The 17,795-nt window shown below is 44.1% G+C and overlaps 1 protein-coding gene across 1 annotated transcript in view; it reads right to left on the minus strand.

Moving 5' to 3' along the window:
- The window catches only part of LOC114021339 (disintegrin and metalloproteinase domain-containing protein 20), a 183,772-nt gene that overhangs the window by 119,626 nt on the left and 46,351 nt on the right, over positions 1–17,795 (minus strand). The window contains exons 8-9 of the mRNA XM_043527312.1: positions 9,548–9,619; positions 6,592–6,761 (exon numbers count right to left, since the gene is read on the minus strand). Coding sequence (XP_043383247.1) covers positions 6,592–6,761; positions 9,548–9,619 — 242 coding nt within the window. The remainder of the gene's footprint in view (positions 1–6,591; positions 6,762–9,547; positions 9,620–17,795) is intronic.

Consider the following 17,795-nt stretch of genomic DNA (forward strand, 5'->3'; position numbering starts at 1 on the left):
TTCAGACAGGGTGGATGTAGCCTATTCCCAACAGTTGACAAGAAGGGGTGAATATCAAGGGAGGGGAAAATTACTTTTTGTAGTGCTAACGAGGGTGGATGTGGCCCATTCCCAACAGTTGACAAGAAGATGTGAGTATCAACAGAGGGAAAATTACTTTTTGTAGTGACCCAGCCCCTCCCAGTCTTTATTCAGGCCTAATCTGATGGTGTCAAGTTTGCAAATTAATTCCAGTTCTGCAGTTTCTTGTTGAAGTCTGTTTTTGAAGGTTTTTTTTGTTGAAGAATGGACACTTTAAAGTCTGTTATTGAGTGTCCAGGGAGATTGAAGCACTCTCCTACTGGTGTTTAAATGTTACAATTCTTGATGTCTGATTTGTGTCCATTTATTCTTTTTTTCTTCTTTTTTTTCTCTACACAAAAGAATAAATGGACACCAAGTGCTGACATCAAGTGCTGTAACATATATATACCTGCCTACTGCATTTTTTATTCCATGCATCTGATGAAGTGGGTTTTAGCCCACAAAAGCTTATGCACAAATAAATTTGTTAGTCTCTAAGGTGCCACAAGGACTCCTCGTTGTTTTTGCTGATACAGACTAACACGGCTACCCCTCTGAAGCTATACTAAGAAGAATATAAAACTCTGACTATACTCATATAAAAGCTACAAAGAATAAAAACTTTAGAAATCTATTTACAAGTTCTATCTAAAAAAAAATCTGGAGAAATCTGTGAACATAGGAATTCTGTCTCAGGCCACAAAGCGATAAGAAGAAACTGGTGAGGCACACTCCCTCTTATGCCCTTGGTCAGGAGCATAAGGAGGTCTACTGGGCATGTGAGGAAAAAGGAAATGCTTGTTAGAAACTTGGGCACATGGCATGTATGTGTACACCATGTGGTACAACTGGGAATCAGCATGCAAAGAACTAGAACATAAAAGAGAGAAGGCAAAACACCTTACACTTAGGCATATAGGTGACAGGAATCTACATACAGGAAACTCTCTACTTTCTTTTGTCTACTGAATGGGCGGGGGCACGTTGCGGGGCACCAGGACGGTGTGACTGGGCTGCATGGTGTGTGTGGGGGGCCCATGGCAGAGTGAAGGGACAGATGGGGCGGGGGCTGTGGGTGTATCATGGGGTGAAGGGAGCCAGTGGCGTGGGGGCGTGCCCAGGCTGGTGCATCAGGGTGGCTGGCTGGGTGCCTCGCAGGGCAGACGGGATAGGATGCCAAGGGAGGGAGGCTACACGCACCTGAGTTGCGGGTAGGTAAATGGTGTGAGGCAAGCGTCGGGGAAGGGGACGTGATGTGGTATGCCTGGCTTGTCGCAACCAGGGGGCAGCCAGTCCGATATGGGGTGCATTTGGATGAAGAGAGGGAAGCTGGAATGGGGAGAGTTGTGACCATGGGACCTTCTGGGATATAGACATTGCAGGTGGCAGCTGGGGTTGGCATGGCTCTGATGGAGTTTGGTGGATGAGTTTGGGAGGTGGAGGTGTGCGGCATGGTCACTGGCTAGAAGCTGGTTTTAGGGGTTGGTATGGCAACACCCATTTTTTCATGTTCTCTGTGTATATATATCTTCCTACTGTATTTTCCACTGCATGCATTCGATGAAGTGGGTTTTAGCCAATGAAAGCTTATGCCCAAAAAAATTTGTTAGTCTCTAAGGTGCCACAAGTACTCCTCGTTTTTGTTTTTGTTTGTTTTTTTTTCTGATACAGACTAACACAGCTACCACTCTGAAACCTGTAGGGAGAGGATAACCCTTAGTGGTAGTGTCACACGTCTGTTGAGAGAGTGTTTGCTGGGTGCATAGACCATGCTCAACCAGTGCTGCAGACAGCACATATGGAGTCTGGCATACTTTACTATGAAAGTCGTAGCTGCCATATGTCCCAGAATCTGAAGGCATGTCCTCACTGAAGTTTGTGGGCGGATAGTCACCGTGGAAATAAGATTGGTCAGTGTAGTGAATCTGTGGTTTTGCAATATTGCCTTGGCTTGTATGGAGTCTAGGTCGGCTCCGATAAACTCCAATTGCTGGGTTAGTTCCAGGGTGGATTTCTTTTTGTGCTGCTACTACCACAAGCATTTTTGAGAATATGCGGGGAGCAGTGAACAGTCAGAAGAGAAGGACCCTGTATTGGTAGTGGTTGGGTCCTACTGTGAACCTCAGGAACTGTATGTGGGCAGGACGTATTGTAATACAGAAGTATGTAGCTTGGAGGTCGAGGGCTGCAAACCAGTCCCCCCCCGCCTAGCGCTGGGATTACTGTGGCCAGAGTGACCATTTTGAACCTGTGGTTGCTTACGAACCTGTTGAGTTTTCAGAGATCTAAGATTGGTCTCCATCCCACTCCTTTCTTCTCTATCAGAAAATATTTTGAATAAAAACTCCTCCCTCAGTATTGATGTGATACTGGTTTTACTGCACCCAGCAGTAGGAGGTGGTCTACTTCCTGTTGCAGAAGGTGCTCATGAGAGGAGCCCTGGAGAGGGATGGGGGAGGGGAGTGGTATAGCTGTGAAAGGAATGGTGTAGCTGGATTGTATGAACCCATTGATCTGTGGTTATCGCAGCCCAGGCATGGTAAAATGGGCGTAGGCAGTGACCAAAATTGTGGGATTGGGTATCTATTGGCAGTAGAGGTGCGGGGACATCATGCATACCCTTGACCAAGACTTCAGAATTGTGCCTTAGATGTAGATGGACGGGTGGACGAGGCCTGGTTCTGTGGAGCTCCTCATCTCTGAGCCCGTTGTTTGGGTCTGTTCTGAGTGAAGTATCTTGGTTGTTGATGGTTAAATGAGGTGTCTCGTGACCTCAGGTATGGTGTAAAGCGAGGGGTTTTGTCAGGTGGTGGGTGTACGCCTACTGTACACAGCATTGCTTGGGAGGCCTTCATGGTATGGAGGACATCGTCTGTTTGAGACGAGAATAGTTTATCCCTATCGAAGGGAAGGTCCTCCACTTTTAGCTGTAGTTCTTTTGGAATTCCCGAAGCCTGCAACCATGATGTTCTTCTCATAACCACATCCTGCTTTGATTCTTCAGAATGTTGTGCCCGAAGAAGCATATCCTGATGTCTGTCCAGCAAATCTTCATTTTCTCTTATGCAACGCAGAGTTGATACAGGGGGTTGGACTAGATGACCTCCTGAGGTCCCTTCCAACCCTGATATACTATGATTCTCCAGACCTTGAACCTTCTCTTTCAATATGGAGACCAGCTTGCACTTTGTACAGACAAGGTTGCTTCTGTCCTGTGGAAAAAAGACAAACATGGCACATCCTGTGCAGGTCACAACAGCTGATGGCTCACCATCCATATTACCTTCCTTCTAAGAGCTTCCTCAGCTGTTGCAGTAACTACTCAGAGAAACCTGCAAGACGAAAGCCTCAGTGGGCTCTCCCCAGGCAAACACCCAGTCAAACTCCCTCTGTTAGCCTCTCCGCTGTTCGCGGCTCAGCTGGGTCGCAACTGGCTGCCTTTTCATAACAATCAGGCCCATCTGGAACAAAGCACTCCCAATTCACCGTTCAAACAATCAAGCACATGGTCAAACTGATGGAACCGAGACGCCGTTCTCATCACCACCTCAGTGGCTACAGACCTCGCTGCTGTGTCCGCTGAGTCCAGAGCAGACTGCAGTACTGTCCTGGTTATTAATTGTCCCTCCAATATTATGGACCTGAATTGCTCTTTTTTCTATTCTGGAATAAATTCAATAATTTCTGAGAGTTTGGCGTAATTATTATGATTGTACTTGGCCAGTAACGCTTCATAGTTGGCTATCCTCAGGTGTAGAATTGCAGTCAAGTATGCCTTATGGCTGAAGAGGTTGAGCCTCTTCCAGTTCTTGTCATAGGGCATGTTTTTGGGGTGTTGTTGTCTGCCCCGTTCATGAACTGCATCCATCACCAATGAATTGGGTGCAGGGTGCAAGAAGAGGAATTCTGTTTCCTTTGCTGATACATAATATTTTTTTATCCAACCTCTTGCACGTAGATGGGATCGCTGCTGGAGTCTGCCAGATTGACCTAATTGGCTCCATAATCGCATCATTCATAGGAAGCGTGATTTTGGAAGAGGCCAATGTATGTAAAATCTCCAGGAGTTTGTGCTGTGCCTCCTTAACTTCTTCCAGTGAGATGTCTAGTGAGCTCGCAACTCTTTTGTAGAGATCTTGAAATTGTTTGAAATCATCTCTTGTGTTGGGAGTTGGTGTCATTATGGTGTCCTCAGAGGAAGATGAAGAAAAGTGGGTTGCTGGCACCATCTCCTGGTCAGAGGGTTCTTCCTCCTCTTCAGCCCTCTCTTCTATAGGTTCCAATGGTCCTGGTACCAAAGGTATGGGTGAATGATGTAGGCTCACCCTGGGTGGGCTGGAAGGTTTGTGTTGTGGGGGGTATGTTGCCCATAGGTTCCAATATGCCCACGGTGGGGGAAATGGTCTTGGTGGCAACCATGGGTAACCGTACCAGTGTGTGTCTTTGGGGTCAATGTAATATCCCCTGTGCGGAGGGTCTGGTCTTCGTGGATCGTGGCCCAGAGAAGAACATTGAGGAGAATATCTGTCCTCATAATTCTTATTGCTCGAAAATGGTGGAGAAAAACATGATGGAGTTGTGAGGTGGCTCAATACTGACCATGCGGGGGCAGTGTCAGTGCTGAGAATAGGGGATGCAGGTGTCAAATTGACCATGAGGTCTTTGTGGTGCAGGAATTGTTGTGTTGTTGGTGGCATTGGTACCGTAGAAGACATATCTATCGGTACCAATTTTTGCAGCATGATTGTGGGTGCCGGCATGCGTACCGAATTCATGGTGCTTTCAGAAGGTGGTGCCGTTGGATGCAGACGTGCTGAGCCACTCAGTGCTGAGTGTTTAGTTGGCTCTGCCAATGCCAAGGCATGGGGTTTCAGTTTAGGAGGAGGAGTTTAAGTTGTAAGTCTCTCACCTTTCTGGTCTGGGCTTTGAGGTTGTGGCAGTACAAGCACTTCTGAGGTATATGTTTCTTGCCGAGTTAGTGGACACACTGTGAGTGCCCATCTGAGACAAGTATTGAAACCTGCAAGTGAGGAAGCATTTAAAACCCGGGGAACCTGGAGGAGTGCTTTTCCCCCAACAAGATCCAATGGCTGGAAGTTGAGGCTAGACAAATGCAGACATAAATAAGGCAAATATTTTAAAAGTTAGGGTAGTTAACCATGAGAACATTTTATCAAAGATTGTGGTGGATTCTCCATCACTGGCAATTTTAAAATCAAGATAGGATGTTTTTCTAAAAGATATGTTTGTTGTTAGATGTTGATAGCTGTTTGGCTGAGTGTATGTGTTCCCTTTGTATGCTGCCCCAGCCATGCGCAGACAGCTGGCACAGCAGACTTTGAGCAAAACTACCCAATCACCACAAGCTCTGTTAAAGGATGAAGGCACCCAGCCAGGTTTACTGTTGAGAAGCACAGTACTAGTATCCCGCAGACTCTACCGGACCACTAATACATGTATGCCTGTAACAATAGACGAGCTCGGGGAACGGCGGGACTTTCCGTTCCTCCTTAGGCTAGACAAAGATACTCCCTCTGAGATACATCTTTATACCCCAATACAAACAAGTTAGTACTCCCCCTCTGACATAGTTACTGACCCCTGACATGGCTAGTTATTATGCATTACCTTGTACATGTTGGTTCCATCAAAACACCTTTATTATGTACTGTTATCCTGACCTTATCTTTTAGGAGGGGTCAGTGTGTTCCTGTTACCCTTGGGGAATGTTTTTATACTATCCTTGATATTGACATGTTCTGGTACCACTTGATATCGGGATGTGTTTGCGTGAGTACTCTGTGACCAGCACTTCTTAGGAATGTGTATTTCTGCAATATCAGCTCTGTTCTTGCCAGATTCTGTGAGCAGGTCCTGCCTCATACCAGGCCTCTGATACAAGGGCTTATGTCTCAGGACCTCTTCCTACCACAATGCTCTAGTTCAAACAAGAATTAATTCAAGCAAGTCCTATGACCTGTGTTATGCAGGTTAGACAAGACATCAAACGGTCGCATCTGGATTTATAATCTATGAACGTTTGCATACTGGGACCCTGGTTCATGAATAGTGAATAAAGCAGAGTGATGTAGAACTGAAGTCTGAGCAAATCTGCCCCAAAAAATCAATTACAAGAAACAAACTGAATAAGAAACTGTAGGACTGGCCAAACATTTAGAATTTGAGCAGGGTTTCACATTTGCTTTGTACTATGAGGGTCTGGAGGTCTGGAAGCCATCTGTGCTGTTGCATAAGAGGTAGAATGAACTGAGGATTTTCCCAAGTAGGTGGAGACTATCAAGCTGCGCACGCTTCTTAGGCTACAGAACCCAAGGGAAAACCTAATGTTGCAATGGCTAGCTGGGCTATGCAGGAGAATAATGGATACATTTGGGGGTGGGGGTACTTTGTCTAGTTTCCAAACAAAATCTTGCAGAATATCTTCAAGGTCTGAATTTAATATTGACAGTTATAAATATAAAGAACAGTATTACTATATTTTTAAAGTTTAAAATAAAAGAATCTTACACAATTAATTGTGTGTGGTCGAAATGTACACGGCCCATCAGGAATTTTCCAACATAGGTTGAATAAAATACAATAACCTGTTCCAAAAGATGAGTAATTGTAATGAGATCCCTTTCTGTCCAAAGCTCTAATGCAATCAGAACAACATGAAGGCCAAATGGACGGTACATCTAAAAACATAAATATTAAAAAAAAAATCATCTACATGTAACACTTTGAAGCTATATATAACCATATAATCCTTCATATAATCCACACTGCTGGTGTCACTCCCCAGTCTGTGTTCCAGTTTACCTCTTCAGCCACAGAAGCTGCATTGGAGCTCAAAATAAAATCATAATATTAAAGGGACACTGTTGATCTGAAAAATCTCATTTCTGTCTGGAAAAATGTTTACATGTTATAGTTACAAACAACACTCATGATTACTAAAGCTGAAAGAATTTATCAGAAAAATATCTATTTCTTTCTTTTGTTTACTTTTGCGTTTGGCAGTACTTTGTATACAGCCAGTTTCTCTGTTCTGTTTTGGTGATGGACACTTGTACTTTCTCATGCATTAACATGACATCACCACTCTTGTGCACAGCTCTGGGGACCTCATGGATGGTGCTTCCTGTAACTGAGTCGGGGGATTACCATTAATGACTTAAAATTATATTGCAGAGAACAATCCAACAGTATGTTAGCAGAAGGCTGAACTAAATGAGGCTTGATAGAAGACCTATGTATTAACTGCACTAATACGAAGTAAAACTTTTTAGAGGGACACTCAACTTTTTATTTTAAAAAAAAAAAACCCTTACAGATTTCCAAAGTTCAAGTTTCTGGTAAAGCATCTTTTAAATAAGTATGTCCTGACATTTTGAAAAATACAATTATTTTAAAAGCTATTTATAATGGCTCTTATGATCCCATTGATATTTATAGGGTCTTTTCAGCAAGGGAGAACGGACAGACCTGAAAACAACAGCCCTAGACCAGGTAAGGCCTGTTTCTCCCACTCACACCTCCCCCCAAAAATCCAAGGTTTCCTTTCCTTCTGCATGTAGTTAAAGGGCAAAGGAGCCGAGGGGGCAGCTGAGAAAAACCTCCTCCTCATCATCCAGATCCCTTAACATGGCAGGGAATCAGTGGAAACTTAGTGACAGGGCAGGGGAGCTCCCATCTTCCCAGACACGTAGCACAGTGCTCGCTAGCAAGGGGAGCCCAGAGGAAGGTGGGGGTGCAGTGAGGGCTGTTTCTTTACTCCGTTGATTTTTAAATGGAGGTTTTAAATTCAGAAGCCTTTTCAGGTACCTGATGACTGGAAGTTGGTGAGCTCCAGACCAGGCGCAGATTGCTATGTCGCCTCATGGCTAGACATGGCATAGCAGCTCCTTTTTCTGTTGCCTCCCGCCAGCAGCAGCTCTGGCCACTAGATGCTCTGTCCCTTCTTTTGACCTAGCTGCTGGACCAAGTCATTTAGAGCCTCATCCCTCCCAGGGAAACAAAAAGTCCAAATAAATCTAAAGTCTAATGACCTTTGACCAGGCCTTCAGACCTAATTTAGGCTCAGTTTTCCTTGCCCATTTACTCCTGAGGCTCACACCTCTCTTCTGTGGAGAGTGGGAGGGGAACCCAGGCTAATCCTCTCTCCCCTCTGGATTCCAGCCCAGGGTCCCTGTGTTAATCAGCTAAAGTCTGCTTCATACAATCCCCTGCTGCTTCCCTGGGTTGCTTCCATCTATGCCTGTTTACAAGCATCTTTCACAGAGCTACTCTCTAATCCTCTCCCCACAGAGATCTGTCTCCTTGGGCCGCTTCTTCCCAGTCTGCTGCTGCCCATTTCCTCAAGCTCTCAGCCTCTCTGGCAGCCATGTATTCTGCCTAAATTGGAGACTTTTATCTGAGCTGATGCTAATTGGACACAGTTGTGGCTGGAGACATAACTGATCCACTTATCAACTCTTTCATGGCTTCTACAGTGTGGGGTCTGTACCACCATCGCAGATAGACTATGTTTTGCTGAACAGTGGTTCTACTCCATGCCTGCAGGAAACAGGAAAGGTAATCTCTAAAGGGAAAGTGGCACAACAAGAACCTTCCCTTGGATGGAAGGCTACTAAACACAGTTTGTTCAATTGGTCCACCTACTACTGCATCAGCAACAGGAATCCTAAGCATGAATTTGAGATCATTAAATGTGAGGTCAACTTCATTTCATCATACATGGGATCACCCTCAAGTAAAGGAAGTGAAAACTAGACTACTCTATAAGGGTGAACAGAATTTTACCAGTAACTAATAATTGATTTTTTAAAAAGAAATAAATGGGGGAGAGGAGGGTAGCTATAGCTAACTCTACTGTATAACTATACTAATACTAACTCTAAAAGGTAAACATGAAGAAACTAAGGAGGTGCTGCCAAGGGCTCCATCTGAGGCCAAAGACGGTGGAGAAGGAACTGAGGGCAGTTTGGCCGCACAGTGCCATATAGCCGCCAGGGGGCAACACGAAATGGGGGGAGGGGGTACGTACGGCCCAAATGGGCACCACTACTAAGAAGCTCTGATCACAGGTGCAAGGATGCAGACTCACCTAAAGTGGAGCAACAACAGCAATGCGATAAAACATATTTAAATTTCCCCTTACCATCAGTTTCCAATGACCTAGTAGATAAAACAGTTAGAACTTTTGAACAGGGTATGAAGATGATAATTAGTGGGAGCATGGAAACAAAGCTGGCTTGATTTCTTCCAAAATACAGAATTCCTCCTCAAATTATGACAGGCTCTGCTTTCAATGGGAAAGAAGGTGATACATCATTTGGACTTAATCTACACCAGAGATGCAACAGTCTACACAGGTAACCTGTGTAGAGGCTAAGAGGGCCTCTTATGTCCCAATTCCCCAGTGCAGATGTATAATGTCAGTCACATTTGTGCCCATAATAAATAAGAGTAAATAACTCACCTCGTCTGTTAAATGTACATACTGGAGCATCTTCAATGTCAACAAAGTTTCATTGGAATCTTCGTGGCGAAACTAGGAGTAAAAAGACCAAAACATCTTAGAATCTCCATTCTGAACAGAGAATTAATTCTATGTGAGATCTTTAAACAGCAGCAGATGTTTCATGAAAAAATCTTTCCAAATTAACTGTGATTCACACAAATATGCCTACATATCATTTCACGTCTCATTTTTTGTTATTCATTTACTTTTTCCATTTTCATGACAATTATATTTCTGTGATTTTGCTCCTCTGAATATATTCTGTCAGGATTTTCACCCTTTGATCTAGATTGAAGTGTCCACTGTCAAATATTTGTTCTCCATGTAGATACTTACAGTTTGTGATGAAGTCACTCCTTAACTTTCTCTTTGTTGAGGCTAAATAGATTGAGCTCCATGAGTCTATTGCTATAAGGCATGTTTTTAATCCTTTAATCATTCTCATGGTGGCATTTTGAACCCTCTCCAGTTTATCAAACATCCTCCTTGAATTGTAGACACCAGAACTGGACGCAGTATTCCAGTAGTGGTTGCACCAGTACCCAATACAGAGGCAACTATTCTGTTCCTACTGAAGATTCCTGTTTAAGCATCCAAAGATCACATTAGCCTTTTTGGCCACAGTATCACATTGGAAGCTCATGTTCAGTTTGGAGTGACCATATCATTTAGGAACTCATCCAATCTTGATTAAAAAACTTCACCATGTCCCCTCATAAGTTGTTCCAATGGTTAATTAACTTCCTTGTTAAAATTTACCAGCCTGAATTTATTTAGCTTCAATTTCCAGACATTAAGTCTTGTTATCTCTGTGTCTGGTAGACTAGAGAATCTTCTACTATCAGAAATCATCTCCCAATGTTACAGGCTGATCAAATCACCACTTAAGCTGATTGCTACTCATTGCAGCCTTATTTGAGCGTCTAGCTCTGCAAGAGTGGGAATAATGGTTGGGATTATTTTTAGAGAAGAGAAGATTACATTATGTTTGGATTCTCACTCATGCATTCACCTCCATTCAGAGTGTGGAGATTTTCTTTCTTCATGTTGTTTCTCTACTTGAAACATTTCTAGTTTTGTTCGTTTTGGGTCTCCCCCCGCCAGTAGGCATATTTGATCTTGAATCATTTTAAATTGGTTTCTCATCACTAGTAAAGTTTATAATAAAGACAGTTCCGTTACACAGAACTATCTGGATTGCTTAGTTAACTAAGCCCATTTTAATACAGACAAATGCAGGGACACCTATTAAGGGTCTATCTACACTACAGAGTTTACAGGTGTCTGAGCTCCCATCCATGCAAATATGTGCTTAACAAACCCTCCTTTGAGTATCCGCACTGCAGAGTCATATATGGCCCACAGCAATGTAACTACATCCACCCTGGCATTATAGCGACACGTTTGGCACAAACATTTCTGGAGGTGTATCAAGGGTTTTTTAGTACCACTCTAGCTGGAGTCGCTCTAGGGATTGTTTTACGTTATAAATGTCTGTTCATCGAGCCCCTGTGCAGGAGCATTTTTACCCTGTCAGTGCATTTAGCTGAAGTAAATCCAGCTCTGTATTTATGGCTATGTCTACAATATGAGCTACAGCTGTGATTCCCCTCCACTGCATGTATATACATACATCACCTAAACTTGTAATAATATCAGAGTATAGGCTTGGCTAGTTTCTTCTTTTTAGGTATTCATATCTCACTATGTAATTAGAGATAGAAATAGTTAAGTAAATACAATATGAAAGGCAGAAGATGATCTTATTATTTCTCTCCTGTAGCTCAATATGTGCCCCATAACAATTTTTCTAGTAGTTTTCAAATCACCCAAATTATACTGGAGAGTGACATAGCTAATGATTTCTAAGCAAGGAATTGGTATAGTAACTGCTGCTGCACAGAAATATTTTTGAAGCAGTCACAACCATGAAATTCCATAGCCTATTTTAAAAATAGCTAATAATTTCTAGAAAATTAAGAACTCACAAATTAGCTACTATAATTCCCTATTTTAGCTTCAAGCCTTTTATTATCTATTATTACAGCTGCGAGTCTGTCACAGAGGTCATGGAAGTCACAGATTCCATGACTTTCTGGGACCTCCATCACTTCTACAGCCAGCAAGAGCAATTGACTCCATGGTCGCCCGAGCAGCTCTGGCGGATCTGGGGCCAGCCACACCACCCCCCCACCAGCAACAGTGGCGGTTCTGGGCCATCTCCCACCAGCAGTGTCTGCCGCGGTCCCGGGCTGGCGGGGCTGCTTCCCACCAGCAGCGGCTGCCGTGGTCTGGGGCTGGCAGGACCACCCCCAGCAAGCAGTGGCTGCTGCTGTCCCAGGCTGCCCCTCTCCCCCCAAGCACCAGCAGGTACCATGGAGCCTCCACTCTGAGCACCAGCAGGTGTCCCAGAGCCCCTTGCCTGAGCACCAATGGGTACCCCAGAGGGCCCCCCCCCAGCACTAGTGGGTGCCCCAGAGACCCCCCCAGTACCAGTGGGTGCCCCAAAAAAACCCCTCCAGAGCAGCAGCTGCACCCCCAGAGCCCCCCAGAACACCAAAGATTTAGGGGTATTTATAGTACAAATGATGGACAGGTCATGGGGCCATGAATTTTTGTTTATTGCCCATGACCTGTGTATGACTTTTACTAAAAATCCACATGACTAAATCTTAGCCTTATTTATTATATAATAATAACTTATAAATATGAGCAAAATATGTATTAGAACATAAGAACATCCATACTAGATCAGACCAATAGTCCATCTAGCCACTATCCTGTCTTCCAACAGTGGCCAATGCCAGGTGCTCCAAGAGGGAATGAACAGAACAGGTAATCATCAAGTGATCCATCCACTGTCATCCATTCCCATCTTCTGGCAAACAGAGGTTAGGAAAACCATCCATGCCCATCCTGGTTAACAGCCATTGATAGACCTATCCTCCTTGATCTTATCTAGTTCCTTTTTAAACCTGGTTATAGTCTTGGCCTTCATAACATCCTCTGGCAAAGAGTTCCACAGATTGACTGTGCAGTTTGTGAAGAAATACTTCCTTTTGTTTGTTTTAAACCTGCTGCCTGTTAATATAATTTGGTGACCCCTAGTTCTTGTGTTAAGATAAGGAATAAATAACACTTCCTTATTTACAATCTACATACCAGTCATGATTTTATAGACCTCTATCATATCCCCCATGAGTCATCTCTTTTCAAAGCTGAAAAGTCTCATTCTCATTAATCTGTTCTCATATGGAAGCTGTTCCATACCCCTAATGATTTTTGTTGTCCTTTTCTGTGTCTTTTTCAATTCCAATATATCTTTTTTGAGACATAGCAACTGCATCAGTGTGCAGTCTTCAAGATGTGGGTGTACCATGGATTTATACCGAGGCAATATGATATTTTCTGTCTTATTATCTATTCCTTTCCTAACTCCCAACATTCTGTTAGCTTTTGTGACTGTTGCTGCATATTGAGTGGGTGTTTTCAGAAAACAATCCACAATGTATTGGTGCAGAACCGATGCCAACAGGAGGCAGTCTGTGGATTTTATTACAGAACATATTCTTCTAGATATAATTTAAGACCCCTTCCTCAATCTTGAGTGGATTCATCCAGCCTTAATCAATATAATTTTCACAGAGGCTGAACAACTACAACTACAGCTAGTGACAAATGACAATTATATTTCATGGTCAGGCACATTGTATAAGTGAACTTTTTCCTTCATGCATAAATTCCAAGCCCAGAAGGGACCATTGTGGTCATCTAGTCTCACCTACACTATCACTTAGGCTATAAAACCTCCCACAAATAATTCCTAGAGCATATTCTTTTCAAAAAATTACAATCTTAATTTTAAAATTGTCAGTGAGGGAGAATGCACCATGACCCTTGTGTAAGTCATTGCAATGGTTGATTACCTTCCCTTGTTAAAAATTTACACTTTATTTTGAGCCTGAATTTGTCTAGCTTCAATTTCCAGCCAATGGATCACGTTATACCTTTCCCTGGAAGGGAGCTCAGGAGATCATCTAGTCCAACCCCCTGCTCAAAGCAGGACCAATACACAACTAAATCATCCCAGCCACGGCTTTGTCAAGCCTGACCTTAAAAACCTCTGAAGAAGGAGATTCCACCACCTCCCTAGGGAACCCATTCCAATGCTTCACCACCCTCCTAGTGAAAAAGTTTGCCCTAATATCCAACCTAAACCTCCCCCACTGCAACTTGAGACCATTACTCCTTGTTCTGTCATCTGCTACCACTGAGAAAGTCTAGATCCATCCTCTTTGGAAACCCCTTTCAGGTAGTTGAAAGCAGCTATCAAATCCCCCCCCATTCTCCTCTTCTGCAGACTAAACAATCCCAGTTCCCTCAGCCTCTCCTCGTAAGTCATGTGCTCCAGTCCCGTAATCATTTTGTTGCCCTCTGCTGGACTCTTTCCAATTTTTCCACATCCTTCTTGTAGTGTGGGGCCCAAAACTGGACACAGTACTCCAGATGAGGCCTCACCAATGCCGAATAGAGGGGAATGATCACATCCCTCAATCTGCTAGCAATGCTCCTACTTATACAACCCCAAATGCCATTAGCCTTCTTGGCAACAAGGGCACACTGTTGACTCATATCCAGCTTCTCTTTCCTTTTCTGCAGAACTGCTGCCTAGCCATTCAGTCCCTAGTCTGTAGCAGCGCATGGGATTCTTCCATCCTAAGTGCAGGACTCTGCATTTGTCCTTGTTGAACCTCATCAGATTTCTTTTGGCCTAATCCTCTAATTTGTCTAGGGCCCTCTGTATCCTATCCCTACCCTCCAGCGTATCTACCACTCCTCCCAGTTTAGTGTCATCTGCAAAGTTGCTGAGGGTGCAATCCTCCCCATCCTCCAGATCATTTATGAAGATATTGAACAAAACCGGCCCCAGGACTGACCCTTGGGGCACTCCGTTTGATACCGGCTGCAAACTAGACATGGAGCCATTGATTGCTACCTGTTGAGCCCGACAACCTAGCCAGCTTTCTGTCCACCTTATCATCCATTCGTCCAGTCCATACTTCCTTAACTTGCTGGCAAGAATACTGTGGGAGACCATATGAAAAGATTTGCTAAAGTCAAGGAATAACACATCCACTGCTTTCCCCACATCCACAGAGCCAGTTATCTCATCATAGAAGGCAATTATGTTAGTTGGGCATGACCTGCCCTGGGTGAATCCATGCTGACTGTTCCTGATCATTTTCCTCTCCTCTAAGTGCTTCATAATTGGACCTGCTCCATGATTTTTCCAGGGACTGAGGTGAGGCTGACTGGCCTGTAGTTCCCTGGATTCTCCTTCTTCCCTTTTTTAAAGATGGGCACTACATTAGCCTTTTCCCACTCCTCCGGGACCTCCCCCGATCACCATGAGTTTTCAAAGATAATGGCCAATGGCTCTGCAAACACATCCGCCAACTCCTTTAGCATCCTTGGATGCAGTGCATTCAGCCCCATGGACTTGTGCTTGTCCAGATTTTCTAAATAGTCCTGAACCACTTCTTTCTCCACAGAGGGCTGGTCATGTCCTCCCCATACTGTGCTGCCCAGTGCAGTAGTCTGGGAGCTGACCTTGTTTGTGAAGACAGGCAAAAAAAGCATTGAGTACATCAGCTTTTTCCATATCCTCTGTCACTAGGTTGCCTCCCCACACTTTCCCTGACCACCTTCTTGTTGCTAACATACCTGTAGAAACCCTTCTTGTTACTCTTAACATCCCTTGCTGGCTGCAACTCCAAGTGTGATTTGGCCTTCCTGATTTCACTCCTGCATGCCTGTGGTTGCAGCAGTGCCAAATACTGAGGTAAAATAACCTCTCTACTCATACATGAGACTCCCTTATTTATGCATCAAAGGATCACATTAGCCCTTTTGGCCAGAGCACCACACTGGGAGGTCAGCTGATTATCTGCCATGATGGCTGTCATAAATATAAAGGGAAGGGTAACCACCTTACTGTATACAGTACTATAAAATCCTTCCTTGCCAGAGGCAAAACCCTTTCACCTGTAAAAGGTTAAGAAGCTAAGATAACATCGCTGGCACCTGCCTAAATTGACCAATGAGGAGACAAATTACTTTCAAAGCTGGAGTGGGGCGGGGAACAAAGGGCCTGTCTATCTGTGTGATGCTTTTGCTGGGACCAGGTCAGGAATGCTCTTCAGAACTTCTGTTAAGTTAGTAAGTAATCTAGCTAGAAATGCGTTAGATTTCCTTTTGTTAAATGGCTGGTAAAATAGGTTGTGTTGAATGGAAGGTATATTCCTGTTTTTGTGTCTTTTTGTAACTGAAGGTTTTGCCTAGAGGGATTCTCTATGTTTTGAATCTGATTACCCTGTAAGGTATTTACCATCCTGATTTTACAGAGGTGATTCTTTTACTTTTTCTTTAATTAAAATTCTTCTTTTAAGATCCTGATTGCTTTTTCATTGTTCTTAAGATCCAAGGGTTTGGGTCTGTGTTCACCTATGGAAATTGGTGAGGATTTTTATCAAGCCTTCCCCAGGAAAGGGGTGTAGGGCTTGGGGGGATATTTTGGGGGGAAGATGTTCCAAGTGGGCTCTTTCCCTGTTCTTTGTTTAACACGCTTGGTGGTGGCAGCCTAGGGTTCAAGGACAAGGCAAAGTTTGTACCTTGAGGAAGTTTTTAACCTAAGCTGGTAAGAATAAGCTTAGGGGGTCTTTCATGCAGGTCCCCACATCTGTACCCTAGAGTTCAGAGTGGGGAAGGAACCTTGACAATGGCCAAATTTTTTTCAGAGTCACCACTTTCCGGGATAGAGTCCCCCATCCCGTAAGTATGGCCTACATTCTTTGTTTCTAGAGTTATACGTTTACATTTAACAATATTAAAACATGCATTGTTTGCTTGTACCCAGCTTACCAAACAATCTAGACTGCTCTGTATCAGTGACCTGTCCTCAACATTTACCACTCCTCCCATTGGTGTCATTGGCAAACTTTATCAATGCTGATTTTATGTTCTCTTCTACATTACTGATTTTAAAAAACAGTTACCTTTTTTTGTAAATGGTGTTCTTCAAGATGTGTTGCTCATGTCCATTCCATTGTAGATGTGTGTGCTTGACACATGCACCGGTGCTGGAAGTTTTTCCCTCATTGGTAACGTAGGGGACTGGCTCTGGTGCCCTCTGGAGTGGTGCATGTATGCCGTGGTATAAGGGATGCTACCGGTTCCCCCCACCCTTAGTTCCTTCTTGTCAGAAACTCTGACAGTTCAGAAGGAGGGCGGGTCATGGAATGAACATGAGTAACACAACTCGAAGACACCAGTTACAAAAAAAGATAACTGTCTTTTCTTCTTTGAATGCTTGCTCATGTCTGTTCCATTGTAGGTGACTCCCAAGCAGTACCACCAGAGGCAGGTAGGAGTTCATTGACATATTGATTGCAACACAGCTCTGCCAAATCCAGCGTCATCTCTTGTTTGTTGGATGATGGTGTAGTGCATCATGAACATGTGTACCAAAGACCATGCTGCAGCCCTGCAGAGGTCGTGGATAGTAACATGCACCAGGAAGGCCACTGAGGAGTGGGCCTTCACTATAGGCAGTGGCTTGGCCTAAGCCAGCTCACAACAGGTCCGGATGCAGGTGGTAATCCAATTCGAGATCCTCTGCAAGGACACCGGGAGACCCTTCATCCTGTCCGCTGTTGTGATAAAGAGCTGGGTCAGTCTGTGGAAGGGCTTGGGGCTCTCCAGGTAGAATGCTATGGCATGCCGAACATCCAATGTGTGTAGCTGCCTCTCCTCATTGGTTGACTGCAGCTTCAGACAGAACACTGGGAGGAAGATATCCTGGTTGACATGAAAAGGGGACACCACCTTAGGCAGGAAAGCCAGATGAGGTTGCAGCTGGACCTTGTCCTTGTAGAACACTGTATACTGAGGCTCTGAAGTCAGGGCCTTAATCTCAGATACGCTCCTTGCCGAGGTAATGGCTACAAGGAAAGCAACTTTCTACGACAGATGGGAAATGAAACAAGAAGCCATAGGCTCAAAGGGCAGGCCTGTGAGCCTAGAGAGGACCTGGTTGAGATCCCATGGGGAACCGAATCCTGGACCAGCAGTAAGAGCTTTTCAAGGCCCTTTAAGAACCGGATCGACATCTCATGCAAGAACACCAATTTGCCCTGGACATGTGGGT

The sequence above is a fragment of the Chelonia mydas genome, chromosome 1, assembly GCF_015237465.2.
Source record: "Chelonia mydas isolate rCheMyd1 chromosome 1, rCheMyd1.pri.v2, whole genome shotgun sequence".
NCBI classification, from domain to species: domain Eukaryota; kingdom Metazoa; phylum Chordata; order Testudines; family Cheloniidae; genus Chelonia; species Chelonia mydas.